Source organism: Trichechus manatus, unplaced genomic scaffold, assembly GCF_000243295.1.
Source record: "Trichechus manatus latirostris isolate Lorelei unplaced genomic scaffold, TriManLat1.0 scaffold00085, whole genome shotgun sequence".
In the NCBI taxonomy this organism is placed as follows: Eukaryota; Metazoa; Chordata; class Mammalia; order Sirenia; family Trichechidae; genus Trichechus; species Trichechus manatus.
This window is the reverse complement of record NW_004444021.1, coordinates 9,853,838-9,873,549: the sequence shown is the minus strand read 5'-3', so window position 1 is coordinate 9,873,549 and position 19,712 is coordinate 9,853,838. Positions and strand designations below refer to the sequence as shown.

At 36.9% G+C, this 19,712-nt stretch overlaps 1 protein-coding gene across 1 annotated transcript in view; it reads right to left on the bottom strand.

Moving 5' to 3' along the window:
* ZNF804B (zinc finger protein 804B) overlaps positions 1-14,005 on the bottom strand; it is a 583,715-nt gene extending 569,710 nt beyond the window's left edge. The window contains exon 1 of the mRNA XM_004381504.1: positions 13,898-14,005. Within this exon, the coding sequence (XP_004381561.1) occupies positions 13,898-14,005 (108 nt within the window). The remainder of the gene's footprint in view (positions 1-13,897) is intronic.
* Positions 14,006-19,712: the final 5,707 nt, after the last annotated feature.

Here is a 19,712-nt window from a genome sequence, read left to right as displayed (position 1 = left end):
TAATTGAGTTTCTCCCAGGTAACAGATGTGCATTGCATTTTACCTATGTTCTGGAAACATCAGCTGCTTGCTTGTCTTGGTCCATCTATGTGATATTCAAATCATAAATCCCCAGGGCTTACATCCAGATGGAGCTTCCTGGCCGAGATGCAGAGAAAAAGGTGATACCTTTTATTGTCCAAGACCACCCACCCCCCGCCCCCAACCTTTAGCCAAAGCAGTTCTACTTATGTCTAATTTTCCCTGGCTCTCAATATTTCCTCTGAATAAAGGATATCATAGCTATAAAAATTAAACAACTAACTAATTAATTAATTTAAATTAAAAATAAATAACAACAACCTGAAAAACACTGGTCAAACATCAGTAAGTTATTTCAAACAATTAAGAGAGGATGGAAAGAAAATTTAAAGTTGCAGTTTCTTTCCACGCCTTGTCAAACACAACACTCATCAAGATTAGAAGCTGAATTGTAGGGCCAGCCTTATATTCATGACTTAATGAAGAATTTAAAATTTTTGTACATGAATTTTTGTCCCACATCCAGACCACCTGTTGTATTCCAGTTACGGTGTATTCGATCTAATTCCAAAACCTTCAGATTAAGTGATGCTACTGTAAATCCGGTTAAGCACTCAGCTGCTAAACAAAAGGTTAGTGCTTCAAGTACACCCTCAGAGGTGCCTCAGAAGAAAGGCCTGGCAATCTACTTCTGAAAAATAAGCCATTAAAAACCCTATAGAGCACAGTTCTCCTCCGACACACATGGGTTGTTATGAGTTGGAATCAATTCCATGGCAACTGGTTTGTTTTTTACAATAAATTCATCCATGGCCGTTTGCTATAAATATGTTTATGTGAGTTATAATTTCTTGCCAGTTATGCCTTCTCACCTACTCTATTTCCTATGAGAAACTGGTTTTCTCCATCACTTTCTGGGTTGGAGTGCACCTTGATGATCAAAGAGAATGCAACTGAGTGTGATTTAAAAAAACAAAAACAAAAACAAACTCACACCTAAGGGGCTGACTATTAGAAGGGACATATAAAGAAGGTTTATTACATCTCTTTTGTAACACAGTTTCACAAATCTTCTTTTTATGATGATAAGAAATGAAGTTCTCAGTGACTGGGACCAAAGATTTTCATAGCAACGTTATACGAAACTCTTGAACTCACACTATATATTATGGATATTGGAAGAGGAGCGTTAAATTTTATTTAAAATACGTGATCAGTTCTCTAAGTATATTTAAATTCACTTAAATGAGGATTGATTAATATAAGCATTTTGGGGGCTTTATCTATAATCTTCTTGGCAATAATTCTGTTTCTATAGTAATACAAACTTGTATTTTATCCTTGTGCATGCATGTGAAATTACAAAAACTTCTGAAATAAAGTTTACATATCATTTGCACATAAATTTCATCTCTATGAGAAGTCCAAGCAGAGGTTTCTTTCCTGAAATCATTTATTGTTATCTTACCACTAAATACATAATTCGCATCTCCCCTCAAATAATAAAAACTCAGCAGAGCTCTATGCCTAACCACTTGCAAGAGATTTCTAAATCACATGATGCGTGGATCTTTGAGTTTCAATATGTAATGTTAAGGAAATGATAATGAAATACTTCACAGATGTCACCTTGGATATTATCTACGTGTTTTATTAGCATAAATCCATTCATTCTTACCTAATCAGTATTCTTTCATTCATTTGTTTCAAATAGTTAGCAAGTTTGCTTCAGTCACACAAAGTGAAACACAACAGTGAAATAGCTGAAACACCGTCCAGTGTCTAACCTTGCCAAAAAAAGGGAGTGTCTAATTTTCATAGTTTCTGTCAGTTGACATGCAAATACGTCTATGTCTTCCTTACTAAAATTCATTTTAATTTTTTTTTAAATAAAGCAGTTTATAATCTATGGTATTATGAGAGTAGTTGTCTTTAGGGTAGGATAGTGGATGGTAAAGGACACATGGGGGCTTCTGGGTTGCTATAATGCGCTACAGCTACATCGGGGGCAATGAAAACCTGTACGCTTACGATTTATGCCATTTTCTATATTATGTTATTCCTGAGTCACAACAGTTAAAAAAATAACTTTTAATTTAGATACCATGTATCTAGCATAGGAGTCCTGGTGGCACAGTGGGTAAGCACTCGGCTGCTAACTGAAATGTTGGTGGTTCAAACCCACCAGCCGCTCCATGGGAGAAAGATGTGGCACTCTGCTTCCTTAAAGATTCACAGCCTTTACAGGGCCATTCTACTGTCTGCTACAGGGTCGTTATGAGTCAGAATCGACTCAACAGCAATGGGTTTGGTTTTTGGTTTATGTCTGTCATAGGACATTTTTGGTGTTTCATGAAATTACGATTATTACTTCAATTGGTACCATCACTTTTTATTTAAAACTAGTCGTTTTTGCTGTCACAGTAAGAGAGAGTAATTACGGTCACGTAACAATGTATGTATAAATTTCTGTATGGGAGACTAACTTGAAATGTAAACTTCATTTAAACTACAACAATTAAAAAAAAAAAGGAAAAAAAAAAAACAACTACTGCTTTTTGCCCTAGGAATCGCAAACATCTAAATCTAAAACTAAATAAATTAAGAAGGATAACCTTAAACATGCCTTTAAAATGACCTGGCTTGTGTGTGCTTAAGTTTGCCTTCTGGGTAGAGGATGTATACAGTAGAAAAGTAAAATATCTAGGAAAACTAGACAATATTTGAAAAAGTAGATACTTTTTCTAAATATACAATAATGTTTTGCAAGTTGACCACTTCACTGAAAATATAAGATCTACCAGTGTATTTTCAAACTCCACTAATATATTTTAAAACTTGTATTACATTAAAAAGTATAATAAAGCATTTAGAGTTACAGAAAGTTCAATTAATATATAAAAAATAATGCAAGTGATGTACATGTCAGAGGGCGTACTTTGTTCACACAAATTTTTCATTCCTTTACATGACTCAACAAAGAAAAATTACCAGCTGTCTCTGAATATTTGAAGGAATGTCATGTTGAAAAGGGATCTACTCTCTTGTTGCAGAAGGGTACACTGAAGAACAGTGAGTAGAAGAAGGAGGCAAGGAAGATTCAGCATTAATTACATTAGTCTCACAAGACAGTAAGTCACCTTGGTAAGCAGAGAGGCCTCCACCATTAGAAATGTTCAAGCAGAGGTTAGACAAACATATTAAGTGTAATTGTATCCATTTCCTGTTGCTGCTATAACAAATTATCACAAACTTACTGGCTTAAAACAACACAAATTTATCATTTTACACTTCTGTAGGTCAGAAGTCTCACTGAGCTAAAATCAAGGTATTAGCATGGCTGCATTGTTTCCTGGAGTCTCTAGAGAAGAATCAATTTTCTTGCCTTTTCCAGATTCTAGAGGCCACATGCATTCCTTGACTTGTGGCCCCTGCCTTCATCTTCAAAGCCTGCAACATACTATCTGCAAATCTCTCTCGGACTCTGACTCTCTTGACTCCCTCTTATAAGGATCATGATTACAATGGGCCTACCCAGATAATACAGAGTAATCTTCTATCTCAAGATCCTTAATCACATCTGCAAAGTCCTTTTTGCCATGTAAGAGATAAGGTGTCAGGAATGAGGAACATGGACTTCTCGGCCGGGGGTCATTATTCTGCCTTCCACAGTGTATATTAGAAAATATACAGAGGGAGGTTAAACTAGATTGCTAAGAGCTCTTCCAAGTTTCAGGTTCTACAAACAAAGCAAGGAAATCAAGTTATCTATTACCTACTATAACAAAAATTGATTGTATTAAGAAGCTGATTCTCTCCACTCCAGAGAGTATTACTCTCTCTGTACTTTCACCTGAGATGGCTGGATAGTTTAGCTATAATTCATTATTTAGAAGAAGTCCAAGCTCCTCTTGTGGACAGAGGCCACATCCTACATGCTTACTGAATATTAAATGACTGACTCAAGAAAGGACAAGCGAACAATGTAGACCAGTAAACAATTGCAGTTCTGTGATAACTAAAGCGAACAATGGAGGTAACGGCAGCCTGCAAGAGAAGCACCTGGCTTATAATAGGGAACTCAGCATACATTGCATGAGGACTCAACTCTTAGTAAAGTCTGAAACCATGTATAGTACATGGCTCTGCCTTGTTGGGAAGTATGTGACTGATAAGCTCAGGCAATTAGAAAGTGTTGGCAATTATGCAACAACCATCCTGTGGTTGTTCCTGGAAGGTGCTTCTCAAGGGCTATGGTGGTAAGTGATTAGGGAATTACTGTCTCTTTTAAAAACAAAAATACAAAAGAAAAAGTATAAGCATCACTCTTCTTCCTCCTTACTACTCATTCACTCACTAGACACTCCTAAATAGGAAGGGAATGATTGGTTGTAATTCATTTCTCAGGAGCTATTAAATGTGTGCCAATGAAACATATGGCTCAACTAATTCATCTCTGAATTTCATTCATCTATATATACCCAACTGTCAGTCTCTTGTAGCCATTTGCAAAGATGGTTTGGAATAGTTACATGGTATAAAGCACTCTGCAATTTGGATTAGTAGGAAGTATTAAATTATACTAGAAGCAATTGACTCAATGGTCATGGTACATATTTAAGTGAGAGACATTACCATGAAAACAGTGTCCACTTAATCCATCAGTGGGAATAGTTTACATTCTTAAAAATTCCAACTGGTTTGCAAAAATTTTTTATGGAAAATTTTCATTATGGAGCTACAATCAGCATATTTATACCAATTAAAGAGAAGGTATTTACACCAAAGGGAGCATATTTATAGCAATTACGTTTCTGTTGAAATCTATTTGATTTCTATTGAAATCATTGAATTAAAAGAAAGAAAATTATTCAAATTAGAAGTCTTCAAGTTGTGTTCAAACACTATCAGATGTACACACATGTAAATACCCACAATCTCAATAATAATAATTGTTAATATTTACTGAATACTCAACGAACATCAGGTACTAGGCTCAAAACACTACATTCGGGACTATCCTTCTGCATTGTGAAGAAATGGAAACTAAAGTTAAGAGAAGTGATAAGATTGTTAGCCAGTGACAAAACTAGAACGTAAAACTAGAACCATGTAACTCCAATTTCCCTTCTTGACCTCCATGCAATACTATCTCTCTGTCATTGATTGGGAGTAATAAACAATCCAATAGTGCTAAGGATGGGGTGAAATATATCTATGTATAATACACCATAGAAAAATAAAACATAAAAATCAGTGTTTGTATAAATTAATGTTCTTAAGCCCTACGTGTATACTTCAAATTTCCTTCTATTCAGTAATTAAAAAATACAAACAACTACCCTGAAGAATTATTTTCACTTTTCTGGGACTTTCTTGCAGTGCAGTTGCATAGAAATTACTTCACAACTATTCATTAAGTCTAGGGAACTTTTAAATCTAGGGAACTTTTACATAATGAGACAAAAACTAAGGTCAATGACTACCGCCCTGATGCAGCAGGTGAAAAGTAGGGTGCAGAACTCAAATTCTAATAAAAAACCAGACTTAATGGTCTGAGACCAGAGGAAGCCCAGAATGCATGGCCCCCGGCCTCTCTGTCAACCCAGAACTGAAACCATTCCCAAGGCCAACTCTTCAGACAAAGATTAGACTGGACTATGGGACATAAAATGATACTCGTGAAGAATGTGCTTCTTAGCTCAAGTAGATACATGAGACTAAACGGGCAGTTCCTGCCGGAGATGAGATGAGAAGGCAGAGAAGGTCAGGAGCTGGTTGAATGGACACGGGAAATCAGGGGTGTAACGGAGTATGCTGTCACAGTATAGGGAGAGCAATTAGGGTCACATAACAGTGTATGTATAAATTTTTGTATGAGAGACTAACTTGAATTGTAAACTTTCACTTAAAGTACAACAATAAAAAAAAAAATTAAGGTCAATGACTAGATAAATATTTCAACCACTGATATCGAAAAGATCTGGGGTAGTGTTCCAAAAGATGAAGAATCTAATATTGTATTTCCAACATAACTCATTCGTTAATTCATTTATACAATCATTCAACAAATATTTGTTGATTGAATATAATAAGTCAGATGCTGTGCTCAACTTTGGGGATATACAGGTGAAAGCATATCTAACCCCCAAATTTCAAAATGTAGACCAGTAAACAATTGCAGTTCTGTGATAACTAAAGCTAACAATGGAGGTAATGGCAGCCTGCAAGAGAAGCACCTGGCTTATAATAGGGAACTCAGCATACGCTGCATGAGGACTCAACTCTTAGTAAAGTCTGAAACAATGTATAGTACATGATGGCTCTGCAAATGAAGGGGAAAAGAGGATTTGTGGCCGAGGGAACACCTTGTGCAGTGGCATAAAGGTCTGTAAGTATGTGTCATGGTCAAGAACTATGACCAATTCAGTATGGCTTGAGCATAGGATCATATGGAAGAATAGAGTCAAAGCTGAAGATGTGGCTGAGAATTGGATCATGAAGAGCCAAAGACTTTGAACATTTTTAGATAATGTAAACATGAATAAAGGACCACCTCCATATCTCTCCATTTCACATTCAGATGAAGCAAATCACCAGGGAGGGCAAGACTTAAGTGGAGCCTCCACCCTCTCTGTCACTCCAGAAAGTGGCTCCATGGTTTTTTTTTTTTGTTTAGAACATGGCATTTATTTCATACATAAAGAGGAAATGCACATAGGCCTTGTTTGCCAAGAAAGATGTTAGGGAAATGATTATTCATAGCAAAATGGAGGTCTGGAAAGGATATATGTAAGTATGCTTGTGGGGAACTGACTGTATTTGTCTGGTGCTGGGGAGGCACACGGGACAAGCGAAGTGCTGAGTAATAGCTGTGGGAAGGAGGGCAGGGAAGAACACTGTTAGGTGGCTTCTGATTGGAGATATGGGGGAAGATCTACATTCTGAACTAGAGATAAAATTTATGCAGGGATGGTGAACAGAGAAGACACATCTATGGGGTGGAGGACAGCTGACAGAATGAGATGGTTCTCATCCTAACCTATGTGTGAACAAAAACAGATGTTGAAAAAATTGGTAATCATGTGAGTGAAAGGAGTAAGACAGGATGGCAAGAGAAAAACAGGGAGGTAGAGGATGATTTGGGGGAAAAAATTGGCAGTATCTGCTTTGAAATAAACTATATTTTGTCTCTTTCACCCACACAAAAGTGAAATGAAATTTGCCAAAAGAAATTTGACAATTGTCAAAGCAAAAAATTGGCTGCCCTAATTATACTTGCTACAAATGAACAAACTGAATACGCTCCATGAATCATTCCCAGAGCTGTCCAGTACACAATTCCTGAATGGCATCCCTATGTTTGGACATGCTGTACCTTACATTTATTTATAGCCTGGCTTGCTTTCACGGCAGACCTAAGTCAGCTGAAAGAAAATTTATACATTAAAACAATAAAGACAATTTAAAAGAATGAGAGCCAAGGAAAATGAAATTAAAATTAGAGCTAGACTGGGAACAGAAGAGCAGAGGTAGGAATATTATTAGGTCCATTTGAAGGCCAAGAGGCAATCCTCATTGCCTGGTTAAGGCACAGGTTTATCTCTAGACTTCCTATCAGTCAAAGCAGAAACGGAAAAAAAGTTAACTATATAGTTTTCTTTATCTGTGTAGATAACATATATTATACATTCTTCAGAAGTATATGTTTGGCCTTTAGATATCAAATCAGAATGAAGGAAGAGTTTAATGTTTGTTATCTGGGATCCATCTCAGGGAAATTAAGATCATTAGTGAATATTTTAAAGAACAAGTCAAAAAGGCCTTCTCCATTTTAAATGCTATATAACATTCCTTTGCATTTTTTTTCAAGAAGCTAACAATGTTTTAGTTAATACTGAGAACGCTGTCTAAGGTAAAATGTAATCCAAATTTCTGGAATTTCTTTAAAGTTTGGTAAGAATTTCCAAAGCAAGAGAAACTGTGGAATTTTTTCATGAAAATATATTAAATATTTAATTTCTATCCTCAGACCTTATCCACTAAGTGAATCTGATTTATAAAAGTGTAAGACCCATGCCTACAAAAGGCTATTACCTGTCATCTTGTAAGGATTATCTGAATTTTCATGAAAAACTGTATCTGTTAAAACCAAAAGACATTTTAAAGCAAGGTGACATTTTTATTTCCATTTTGATTCAAATTATTTTCTAAAAAGTATGTACCTACATACTAAAGAGTTATTATGACAACGTATACTTTGAACAAACTGACTTCACACTAAAATAAACTTGATAAAGTGATTTGAAATATATATTATTATTCCTCTTGCTTCTTGTTCCCAGTGCAGCCTTAAAGCTACTGACATTTCAAGCTCTGTTAATACTTACACTTAAAAAAATATGTATTTTAGTGCACACACATTGTACAACAAAGATGTCACAGTTACAATGAAGACTAAGATTTTTCAACTACATATTATTAAGTTCTATGTCAAATACCACCTTCATTTAGCCTACACGTGATTCCGAGATGTTTTATTTTTACATTATTTTATTTCCAAATTATGGGATGGAAACTTGAAACAGAGAATTTACCTTAGCTGTATATCTAAAAGAAACAAGTCAAGGGATCTGACTAATTAAATTTCAATTTCGAAATAAATGTAGTATAATTTAATAAAAGTATCAGGTTATACCACTACAATAATTATCTGATTTTTCTTATCATGCAGACTTTCCTAAGCCATATAAACACAAATTTGCTTAAGTCTCGAAAGTTGACGCTTATTTTCTAAGGCATAAATAACAAACACAAGCTTCTGAAATCAGTTTGTTGAAGAAGAAAAGATTGAAAAGGCAATAAGGAAATAGGACATTGCTTAATAGGATATTTGACACAATAAAGAAAATATGTATTATAAAAATCATCACCCAGTCTTCTTTATTGAAAACATCTGAAAGTTACAATACGGAAGGCAGTATTATGTATTCATGAATTCAAGAACAGGAGGCAGGTGACTTCTCTACCTGAGGGCATGTCTTCGTAATTATATTTGGCACATGAAACGTGCATCTGTTTGTGAGCATTTTTAATGTGTTTAGCATGTTCTTATTAAGCATAATGAAAATACACACAATTGAATATTATAGGCATTAGAAGATAGTGCAAGGGTATAATTGCACTCATGTCTTCATTTAAGGAGTTCTCTGGATAGATGTAGCTTCAAGGTAATTAATTAATCTTTCCTAAAAATATGTGTGTGTGTATATATATATATATATATATAAACGTGTGTGTGTGCGAGTGTGTGTGTGTGTGTTTATATACATACATTTGTAATTTAAAAAAGGGAGGGGAGTTTAGCCAGGTTTTTTAGTCCATTTAAAATGTTTATTTATTTATATACCACCTCCTTCTATTATGCAATTTAGTCAGATATATAACTTAAGATACAATTAATAAACATTTAAAAAAAAATTCCAAGGATCCTAATCTGTTGCTCTGGTGGAATTTCCTTCACATCTAGACTGTCTTAGGGGAAGACAGTAGACATTCCCAGAAGTAAATACTTCTGGCTATCTAACTATGGTGCTGTCAAGAATAAGAACTTCTTAAGAAATATCACTGCATTTAATCTTCAAAAAAGTGATAATCAGTGAAAAGTGTACCACAGATAAAATATACAACTATAATTATTATTAACATTTTATCAGTAGGTATGCTAAATGATTCTTACTATCAACCATACCTAGGTACATAAACCATAACAAACCATACCCAAATGAATGTAAGTTTGAGATGATATTTCGGACTGTACAAAATAATTAAGAAGCAATTCAAACATACACCTTTCTACATTATGTAGAGAATATTACGTGATTTATTGAAGTATGGTGATAGAATAACTTACTTAGAAGTTCACCAAAAAAATGAATTCACCTGTAGACTGTTTTCTTAATGAATATTTCAATTATTGTTACAAAATTTTAGCGTTAATATGTTTGATGGTAAAGACTATAATGTAATATATAGGTAACTTCTTGTATTTGAGCTGTAAATGTATCTATATCTTTATATCTATTTATGTAAATCTACATATATACATATACTTCTGTGTGTGTTTGTATCTCATACTGATTTTTAATGTCATCATTCAATTATATTATTTTTCTCTTGAAGTAGGGTTGGCAATGACTATCTTAAACTATGGGAGGGTGCATTTTTTTCCCCCTAAGAATAAAGACTTTAATCCTTAAGCAGTATGGAATACGCTCCGCAATTTTTCTTTTCTTTTCTTTAAGCCCCTGGATTTAAAATAACAAAGTATCTCAAGTCAATTATTCACATTCTAATTAGGCTGAAAAGCATATGCTATTTTTTTTATATACAAATCTCCAAAAAGAAGAGAGCTGCAACAGATAACACAGTTGCATGCTTCCACTTTGAAGATAGGAACTGAATTTCACTATATGATATTCAGAGTTTACTGATACATGAAAATTGTTTGGGGGAAAATGCTTTATTTCTCAAGTATTCGGTTAAGTATTTATTACAAAAGTTCCACATAATGATGTGTTATGTTTTCTAAATAAAATCCTTTGAAATAAAAAAGTATATAAATATAATTGTTTCCTTTTGTACTGTCAGTTTAATATCATGTGTTCATATTCTACAGGCACGTGATTTGAATGTAACAAATGTATACGAATAGTTTAAATATATAAGCAAAGAATTATAACTTCAAGACAGTGAAATATTAACCTATGTGTTATCCAGGTATATTTATATCAGAAATATAAAAGAAAAACTCTTATTACATCAACAAGGAATTGTAGCTTTTTGTCTCTCTATAACAAGTTCCATTCAATAATTCTGTCATATTCAATATTATGACCATGTACTGTTTTAGAAACAGCTATATTTAAATAGAAAATTATGGATTAAAATAGAAAGGAGGGTCCCTTCAATTAAAAGAGTAAGGACCAAAGTTGATTGTTGGAGAACTAAGAAAGAGAAAGTTAAATCAGCTAATGGTATCCCAATTTATCGTCCCAGGTGAACTGAGTCTCAGAGAGTGGAAATATTTACAGCTGTTGATATAAGGTCAATTTGAGACCACTCCGAGTTCTAAATTTGAAAAAGGTATTGTTCAAGTAGCTGTATGTTTAAAGGAAAATAGATGACTGTGTATTTTACAGATCCATGATTTTAATATTTATACTGAGGGAAAAAACATCAATAAATTTATGTCAACCTGAAAGTAATTGGAGGGGTTGTTCACTGCTAAGTATAAAAAAGACATGATGTATAACCATAAAGTTTTTAGTTTCATGCTTCACAACTCACTCATTAATAAAGAAGGTAAGCACATAATCACAAAGACCAGGAAACTATTTTTCAAATGCACAATGGTCTAGGGTCCAAAAAATAGTGACATATTTTAACTTCGGGAGAATATTCTGCTGTGGGAAGCCAAGCTAAATCCAATGTTATTCAATACTTATGTCAACACTTTGCCTATGACACAGAATGAACAAAACATGAATTTTGCACACATTACTTGTTTTGTGCGCAAAACTATTCAAACTTTGAAAAAGACATTAAAGTTCCATGGTAACATGTAAAAGAAAACAACAAAAAAAATCAAATCAAGATTAGGCTAATTTAGAAATTTTTTAAAATGGTGCATATCTAAGTTAGAGCCTTGGTGGCACAGTGGTTAAGAGCTTGGCTGCTAACCAAAAGGTCAGCAGTACAAATCCACCAGCTGCTCCTTGGAAACCCTATGGGGCAGTTCTACTCTGTCCTATAGGGTCGCTATGAGTCAGAATCAACTCAATGGCAATACATCTGAATGTGGAACTATCGGAGTGAACAATCCAGTGAGTCAAAGTAAAGAGCTCGGATAACAAAGTAAGTGAATTAGCACTTTTGTAATGTCCTGTGCATGTGGTGTACCTGGTAAGCCCTGGTCAGCAAGCAGAGCCATGTGGATGATGGGATCCATTCTTATATCCACAGTCACATGTCCAGTCCCTGGGTGGTCAGTCAGGCTCCCAGGAGACGAGTGACTATGGTGGGGAAGGAAGGGCACTCTTTGGCCATGTGACAGAAATCTCTTCTGCAAACTCTTTAGCCTTTAGGAGATGAACACCATATTCTAACCAATTTAAATTGAATTGAAGCAATGTAGAAACTGTGAAGTAATTGTTCCTTCATTCTGTGAGTTATAAAGGCACTGATAACTACAATGCACTATCCATTCAGATTTGCATAACGAAAGAGATGCTTTGCAAGACAGCCGCAGAGATTATCAAAGGGTTGAAAAATAATACTGTAATGATGAGAAAGGTGAAATACTCTGGGTTTTCAAAACAAATGGGCTTAAAGAGGAATTTGGAGGATTGAAGTTTGCTCCAAGGAAGTTTCTCCTGACATGGTGGGTTGTTAAACGTTAAAGTGGTTTGCTGAGACTGCAGTAACTTCAATCCTGGGAATCTCAAAAACTGGAAAGATTTAGACTTAAACTGCTCAGAAGGTTTGAATGTGGGCTTTATTTAACTAAAACTCTCCAGTCCCTTCTAACTCAATGAGTTTAATTGCAAGTGCAGAAGTACACAGTACTTTTCATCTACTACTGATTAAGTACCTATAGGTGGGAAGGGAGTTGCCATAACTTACTTTTCACAGTACATAAAAACATGTGAGGCAATAGTTTATCTTATTAGGAGTCTTACTGACATCTCTGAGTATTTACACTTCCTGATTTCAGATTTCTCATGCAAATCATATATAATACTTAATCAAAGGTTTTTTTTAAAAATGATATATTGCAATTTTAAATAATTCATGCTAGTGAAGCATTAAACTGTGTTGGAAAGTGCCAAAAATTAAAAATAAAAATCAGGCAACTTAAGCTTTCATCTTTATATCAGTACAGACTTAACATACTGATATTTACATTAAACTGGAAAAGTTGATCTTTAGACACTTAATCACTTACTAATAGTGCAAAACATTGTTCATATATCATGCTATATATATATATACACACACATATATGTACATTTTCTTAAACTGTCCGTGTAGTATCTACTAAAGAATGAGTTAATAATATATTTAAGTCATAGATTTTGGAAAAAATCATTTTATGTTTAATGAAAGATTTTTAAAATACAGCAACTAAAAAGTATTTGAATAAATTGAATAGTAAACTACACTGAATAGTTTACTACATTGAATAGGAATCACTTAAATTGCATTTTTTGCTGTATCTGTATATACTACAATATACTGTCCAATTCAGATTTTCATAAAGAAATCTTTAGTGTCCCTTAAAGAATCTATATAGTAAAGCATTAGATTTAGTCACGTTTCGACGCCCAACACCTTCCTTTTGCCTCTAAGTTGACGAAAAATCTATAGTTTACTTCCTTCTAAAATAACAGTAGCATTATTAAACTAACCCCAACCGATGACTTCACAAAAGCACATCATAAAGTGCCACTCAAACTTTCGAGGCTACCCAAATCAGCAGATTCATAACTTGACATAGCACAGAGAAGCTACCTCCACAGCCCTGCAGTTAATTCCATCAGTAAACATTTGCATTCATCGCACTATAGATCCTAATGACTGTGTTGAAAATACACAAATAAACATACACCCCTCTTGTGTAGCAGTCTGTCAATAAATTGTATAAAGAGACACAATACACCTATGGGAAAGGCTTATGTCTTAGATATCTACTTCGCATTCATTGTACCAGTCTTTGTACGCCCAGGACAATCTCTCTCTCAATATATCTTTATGTTTACACTGATTTTGAAAGTGTGTGTATGTGTGTGCATGTGTGTGTGTGCGCGCAGGTTACCGGTGAGGGAGATCCGTTCTTGCAGAGGGGCCCTCTGAAGACTCCTTTAATGCCCCGATAGTGCCCATTGCTGAGATGTCTCGAACTGATGACCAGGTAACAAGCCATGTGGGTCCAGGCAGGAGGCACAGTCTCAACTCCTCAGCAGGCGACCAGCGGTGGAAATGCGGGCTGGTTTCTCAGCAGCAACAGTGACTGCCACCTCCTGAGAAGAAGCGGCCAGTAGTAAGCAGGGGACGCGGCAGCAGCGCGTCCCAGCTTCTCGCCCCGCGCGGGCCCCCGGCTGCTGGCAGCGGCTGCTCTGACGGCGGTGGTGGCAGCAGTGGCAGCAGCCACAGAACACTTACGGGACTCTGCAAGCCAGTCCACATGCTGCTCTGACGAGGTGGCTGCTCAACCGCCGGCAGTGTTTTGTTGTTTTTTTTTTTTTTAAGCACAACTTCCTGAGGCTGCCAGGGAATCAGGAATTCCTCCTCCCCTTTCCTCCCGCCCCCGGCCTTCGCGCCTAGTGCACACCTCAGAGATGCTCAGGCGCAGGTCCATCCTCTGGCCGGGGGCGTCCCAGGGCTGGGCTGCAAGGCCAGGGATTCAGCTGTAGCAGCAGCAGCCAGTGAGGGGAGAGTGGCGGGGAGTCCTTGGGAGCACCAGATAGCTGCCCCCTCTGCAGTAGCGGTGGAGGGGGCGCAGGGGATAACCGGAAGGCTGGGGTGAGGACACAGATTTGGGTACTCGGAGACTTTGCACAGGGGCAGTTAGAGCCACTGCTTGGCTCCTGGCCACCCGGGAGGTGAGGGGCGCGTCGGGCAACTACGCAAGGAGCTGACAGCTGCCGCGGTGGCGACGGAGGGCGCTTGGGACTGCAGGACGCACCGCACTAGCATCTTGACATCAGCCGCCCTAGCACCCTGGTCCTTCTGCCCTGTCTCTGGGCCAACTTTCCACTGTGTTTAGTGGCGGGGGACTGGAATGACAGAGGAGGGCCAAAGTGGAGGAGACTGGGAGGACAACAGGATTTGCTTTACTCCTTCGCTTCCTGCTCGCCTTCAGCATTTCTTCTGCTCTTGGCTGAAAGCTGCATTGGCAGAAGCAACAGCTCCCCAGCCGGCTGTAAGAATGAGCTGTGCAGCCCCAAATAGGGCACACAGATTAGAAGCGCTACCAGGGACGGATTAACCAGTAAGGTTTGTACGCATGTACAGTAAGCAAGGTACGCCCAGGCTTAACTGTGTTTACTTACTAATCTGTAGTGCACAGTTTCACCACATCATGTGGTGAAAAACAGATGAGATTGTGCACTATATATTAGTGTGGTGAAACTGTGCACTACAGATTAGTCAATAAGGACAAGTGAACTCACGCGTTCCTTGTTTATTGGGCAATCCGTCCCTGAGCGCTATGGTAGGTAATGGATGGAGGAAGAAGTACATTTTAGATAGAAAACTTATATAACGTATAGAAGTGAAACAGGTCTACAAATGTGAGGAAATATGCGCATGTACCTGGAATTACACAGATTCACTTACAATCTTTTTTGTATCCTTAAAGAGGCAGATAAATATGGTCTAGATAGGACGTTTATGTCTTCACAACCCCCAGTAATCACTCATCAGAAGTAGTTTTCTAACAGACAGTGTATCATTTACTGTAAGTAAAGCCACTAGGGAGCGAGCTGCATTGAGCATAAAAGGCCTGGGCGGACAAGTGCTTTGAAAAGAGGGAAGCACATCTAGGGTCTGAAATAGCATTCTCCAGCACCACACCACACACACACCCCCTCCCCCCGGCAGCCAGCGGGGGATTCTGTAATCCCTCTCAGCCCCACCTCCTCGTATCTGGGCTGCCGAGAAGGCGAAGGGTCAAGCGCCTCCTTTGCTCCTTAGCCTGAGCGCTAGAATTAATTGAAAAGTTACTGCTAATGCTCCCAGCCCTCTCCTCCTCTTCCATCTCCCACAACGTCACATTTGCACCCTGGCTGACATTGAGGACCTCTCACAATAGACAAGGAAAATAGGTCATTTAATTTTCCTATTCAGACAACTCAGAAAACTCTTAAGCAAATATTTCTCAATTATTATAACTTTTATAAGTAATATAGGCTTGTCTTTTGGTTTACAGTATTAGAATAGCTCAGTATTCTTAATAGTTTATAAGAAACATAATTTTACTCACGTTAAAGATTTTAGATAGTCTTTTTCAAGTGGTTAGAAACCTTCCTAATATGTAAGGTAAAAATGTCCAAATGCATTGCAATGTACTAATTGAAAATTATTGAATCCAAGATGTTGCTGTTGTTACTGTTTGCTGTCCAGTTGATTTCAACTCATGGAAAGCCCATGTGTGTAGAGTAGAACTGCTGCACAGGGTTTTCGAGGCTGTGACCTTTCAGAAGCAGATAGCCAGACTTGTCTTCCAAGGCTTCTCTGGGTAAGGTGAACCACCAACTTTCATCTAGCAGTCAAGCACTTAACCATTTGCATCACCCAGGGACCCAAGACAGTGCAATTAAAAACTTGAAATTTTTTAAAAATTATTCTTGAATTATTTTGTTTAATTATTTTGTCAAAACTTTTGAAATTAAAAAATAAAATCTGTAGAGCAGTGACAATAGATGCAAAACACCTCTTTCTCTTGAGATCTGGTGTTTTTAATATCATTTATTCAACTTAGAGCTGTAAAATGTTTCAAGAAGCCAAGAACAAGAGTCATTATTCATTTATAGACATTAGAGACACTCTATAGAAAGATAACAACATATTTTCAAATAGTAAAACTTCAAAAATAGGTGAAAGATTTGCCAAAACATGAATAAAATAGAATTTTAAAAAGAGATAGTGTGACTCAGTCTGTAACTACTACTTCACTCTTAATAAATGTAGGTAGAACACAGCATGCAGGACCTGGGTACAAGCATCTTCAAGTAGAATCATTAGAGAGATGAATAATGTCACATTCTCTCAACAGCATTTCAAGGATACCATGCATTCTTCATTAATTAAATATACTTCCTAACAATGTTTAATTATTTCTAAGAATCAGCCATACTTATCTAAAATGAAAGGGCTAACTTGAATGATCAAAAAGTGTAAAAATTAAATACACCATTGGATGAATATGTCTGTCTGTCTGTCTGTCTGCAGGCTGTGCTTCAAACTTCCAAGCAGCTTTAAGACTGCTAGGAATGAGACACATACACTCACTGGCATCAACCATTCCATGGGTGCTACATTCATTTGTGATCAAGCCAGACACACAGTGCTGGCAAAGTGAAAGCCATTATTGTTATTTATAAAAAACAAATGGTAAACAATAACAACAGACACTCAGAGAGGAAATGCTTGCCCTTACCCAAATTGCCCAAGTCCAAATTCTTCTACCCCGTTCCCCTCTCCCTGTTTTCCTTGATGTTCAAGTACACTAAGCTTGTTCCCACCACAAAGCCTCTCTTCCACCTATTCCTTCTAAAGAAAATGTTCTCATCTGACACTCACAAGGTAAACATCTTCTTATTTTTCAGGTCAGAGATTAAAGATTATTTCTTCAGAGTGGCCCTTCCTGACCACCCAAGCGACTGAAGCTACCTGGGCTCTCTCTACCACAAGAACCTATTTGTGTAGCATTTGCCTGGTGATCTGCTTCCTAAAAGTCACAGCCTTGAAAACGTTGATGGAGCAGTTCTACTGTGCACGCACAGTCTCCATGAGTCAGAATCAACTCAATGGCAACTAACCGCAACAACAAAACTAATATTTTGATATTTTTCTTGCACGTTAGTTTATTATTTCTCATTCTTGAAAGTCTGTTCTATAAAAGCAGAGACCTTCTCTATTTGTCTACTGCTGTGACCCTAACACTGAAAATCATACCTTGCTAATGCATAGGTTCTTAATAAGTATTTGAGGAGTGAATGAATAAATGTTTTCTTTTTAAATCTCCTAAGAACAGTTAAATTTTTATAGAAATATGTGTGTGTGTGAGCAATTTTGAAATTTGAGTTGAAATATTTTAGGTTTTTTAGGTCTTAATCCTACTAAACATTTGGTCAATTTAGTCCAATAAAAGTACTAATTCCATTATTTAAACTCTCAGCCTCTCCTCTCAAATATCCTGCCTCTTGAAAAACTAACTAAAGTAGATCCTATATATTAAATCATACTAAAGTCTTTATTGCTTAGATCTGGCCCTTTTAAGTATGTGACATCCAAAAGTGATATTCATTGCTCCTGAAACTAATTAAGCCTATCAGGCAGCCAACCCACTGTCACTGAGTTGATTCCTCCTCATAGCGACCCCATAGGTTTTCTGAGGCCGTAAATCTCTAGGAAGCCGACTGCCAAATCTTTTCCCGAGGAGCTGTTTGTAGTTTCGAACTGTTGCCCTTTCTGTTAGCAGTTGATCGCTTTAACCATTGTACCACCAGGTCTCCTTCTATTAGGCACAAGGAATTTTATTTAGCAGAACTCAGAACTTCAAAAACGAGGAGACTGTGAGCAGCTACTCTGATGCCTCAACTATATGAGATTGAGAATGGGATGTTGCAGAATCTGCCTATTATATTGAGAAAGCAGAAATCTAGATTGTTTATATAAAATTTCCTAGTATTTAAATATTGGTAATAAATAGAACGTCTTCTTTTTAATGGAGCCCTGGTGGAACGGTGGTTAAGAGCTCAGGTTGCTAACCAAAAGGTGGGCAGGTTGAATCCACCAGCCACTCTCTGGAAACCCTATGGAGCAGTTCTGCTCTGTCCTATAGGGTCTCTATGAGTCAGAATCTACTCTACGACAATGGGTTTGGTATTGTTTGGTTTCTTCTTCTTAATAGATTGGGAGATTTCAACAATAACACCATATTAAGAGGGTAAAGGCAAACTACACTGGAAAATGATACCAACTATATATAAAGGTACAATGAAGAACCCGTATCCAGAATACATAAAGAACTACTACAGTCAATAACAAAATACAAAAATAAAAATATGAGAGGAATTTCAAAAGTACTTCACCAAAGAGGATATGGAAATAGCCAATAAGCATAAGAAAAGTTGGCCAGTATAATTACTCATCAGAGAAATGCAAAATAAAACAGGAATGAGATATCATGGTTTCCAGAATGACTAAAATTAAAAGTCCAAAGTACCAAATAGTGGTGGTGGTGGTGTTAGGTGCTATTGAGTTGGTTTTTACTCATAGCGACCCTATGTACTACAGAACGAAACACCGCCCAATCCTGTGCCATGCCCACAATCCTTGGTATGCTTGAGCCCATTGTTGCAGCCACTGTGTCAATCCATCTCATTGAGGGTCTTCCTCTTTTTTGCTGACCCTGAACTTTACCAAGCATGATGGCCTTCTCCAGGGACTGATCCCTCCTGACAACACATCCAGAGTATGTAAGATGTAGTCTCACCATCCTTGCTTCTAAGGAGCATTCTGGTTGTACTTCTTTCAAGACAGATTTGTTCGTTCTTTTGGCAGTCCATGGTATATTCAATATTCTTCGCCAACATCACAATTCAAAGGCGTCAGTTCTTCAGTCTTCCTTATTCATTGTCCAGCTTTCCCATGCATATGATGCGACTGAAAATACCATGGCGTGGGTCAGGTGCACTTTAGACTTGAAGGTTACATCTTCGCTTTTCAACACTTGAAAGAGGTCTTTTGCAGTAGATTTTCTCAGTGCAATGCATCTTTTGATTCCTTGACTGCTGCTTCTATGGGTATTGACTGTGGATCCAAGTAAAATGAAATCCTTGACAACTTCAATCTTTTCTCCATTTATCATGATGTTGCTTATTGGTCCAGTTGTGAGGATTTTT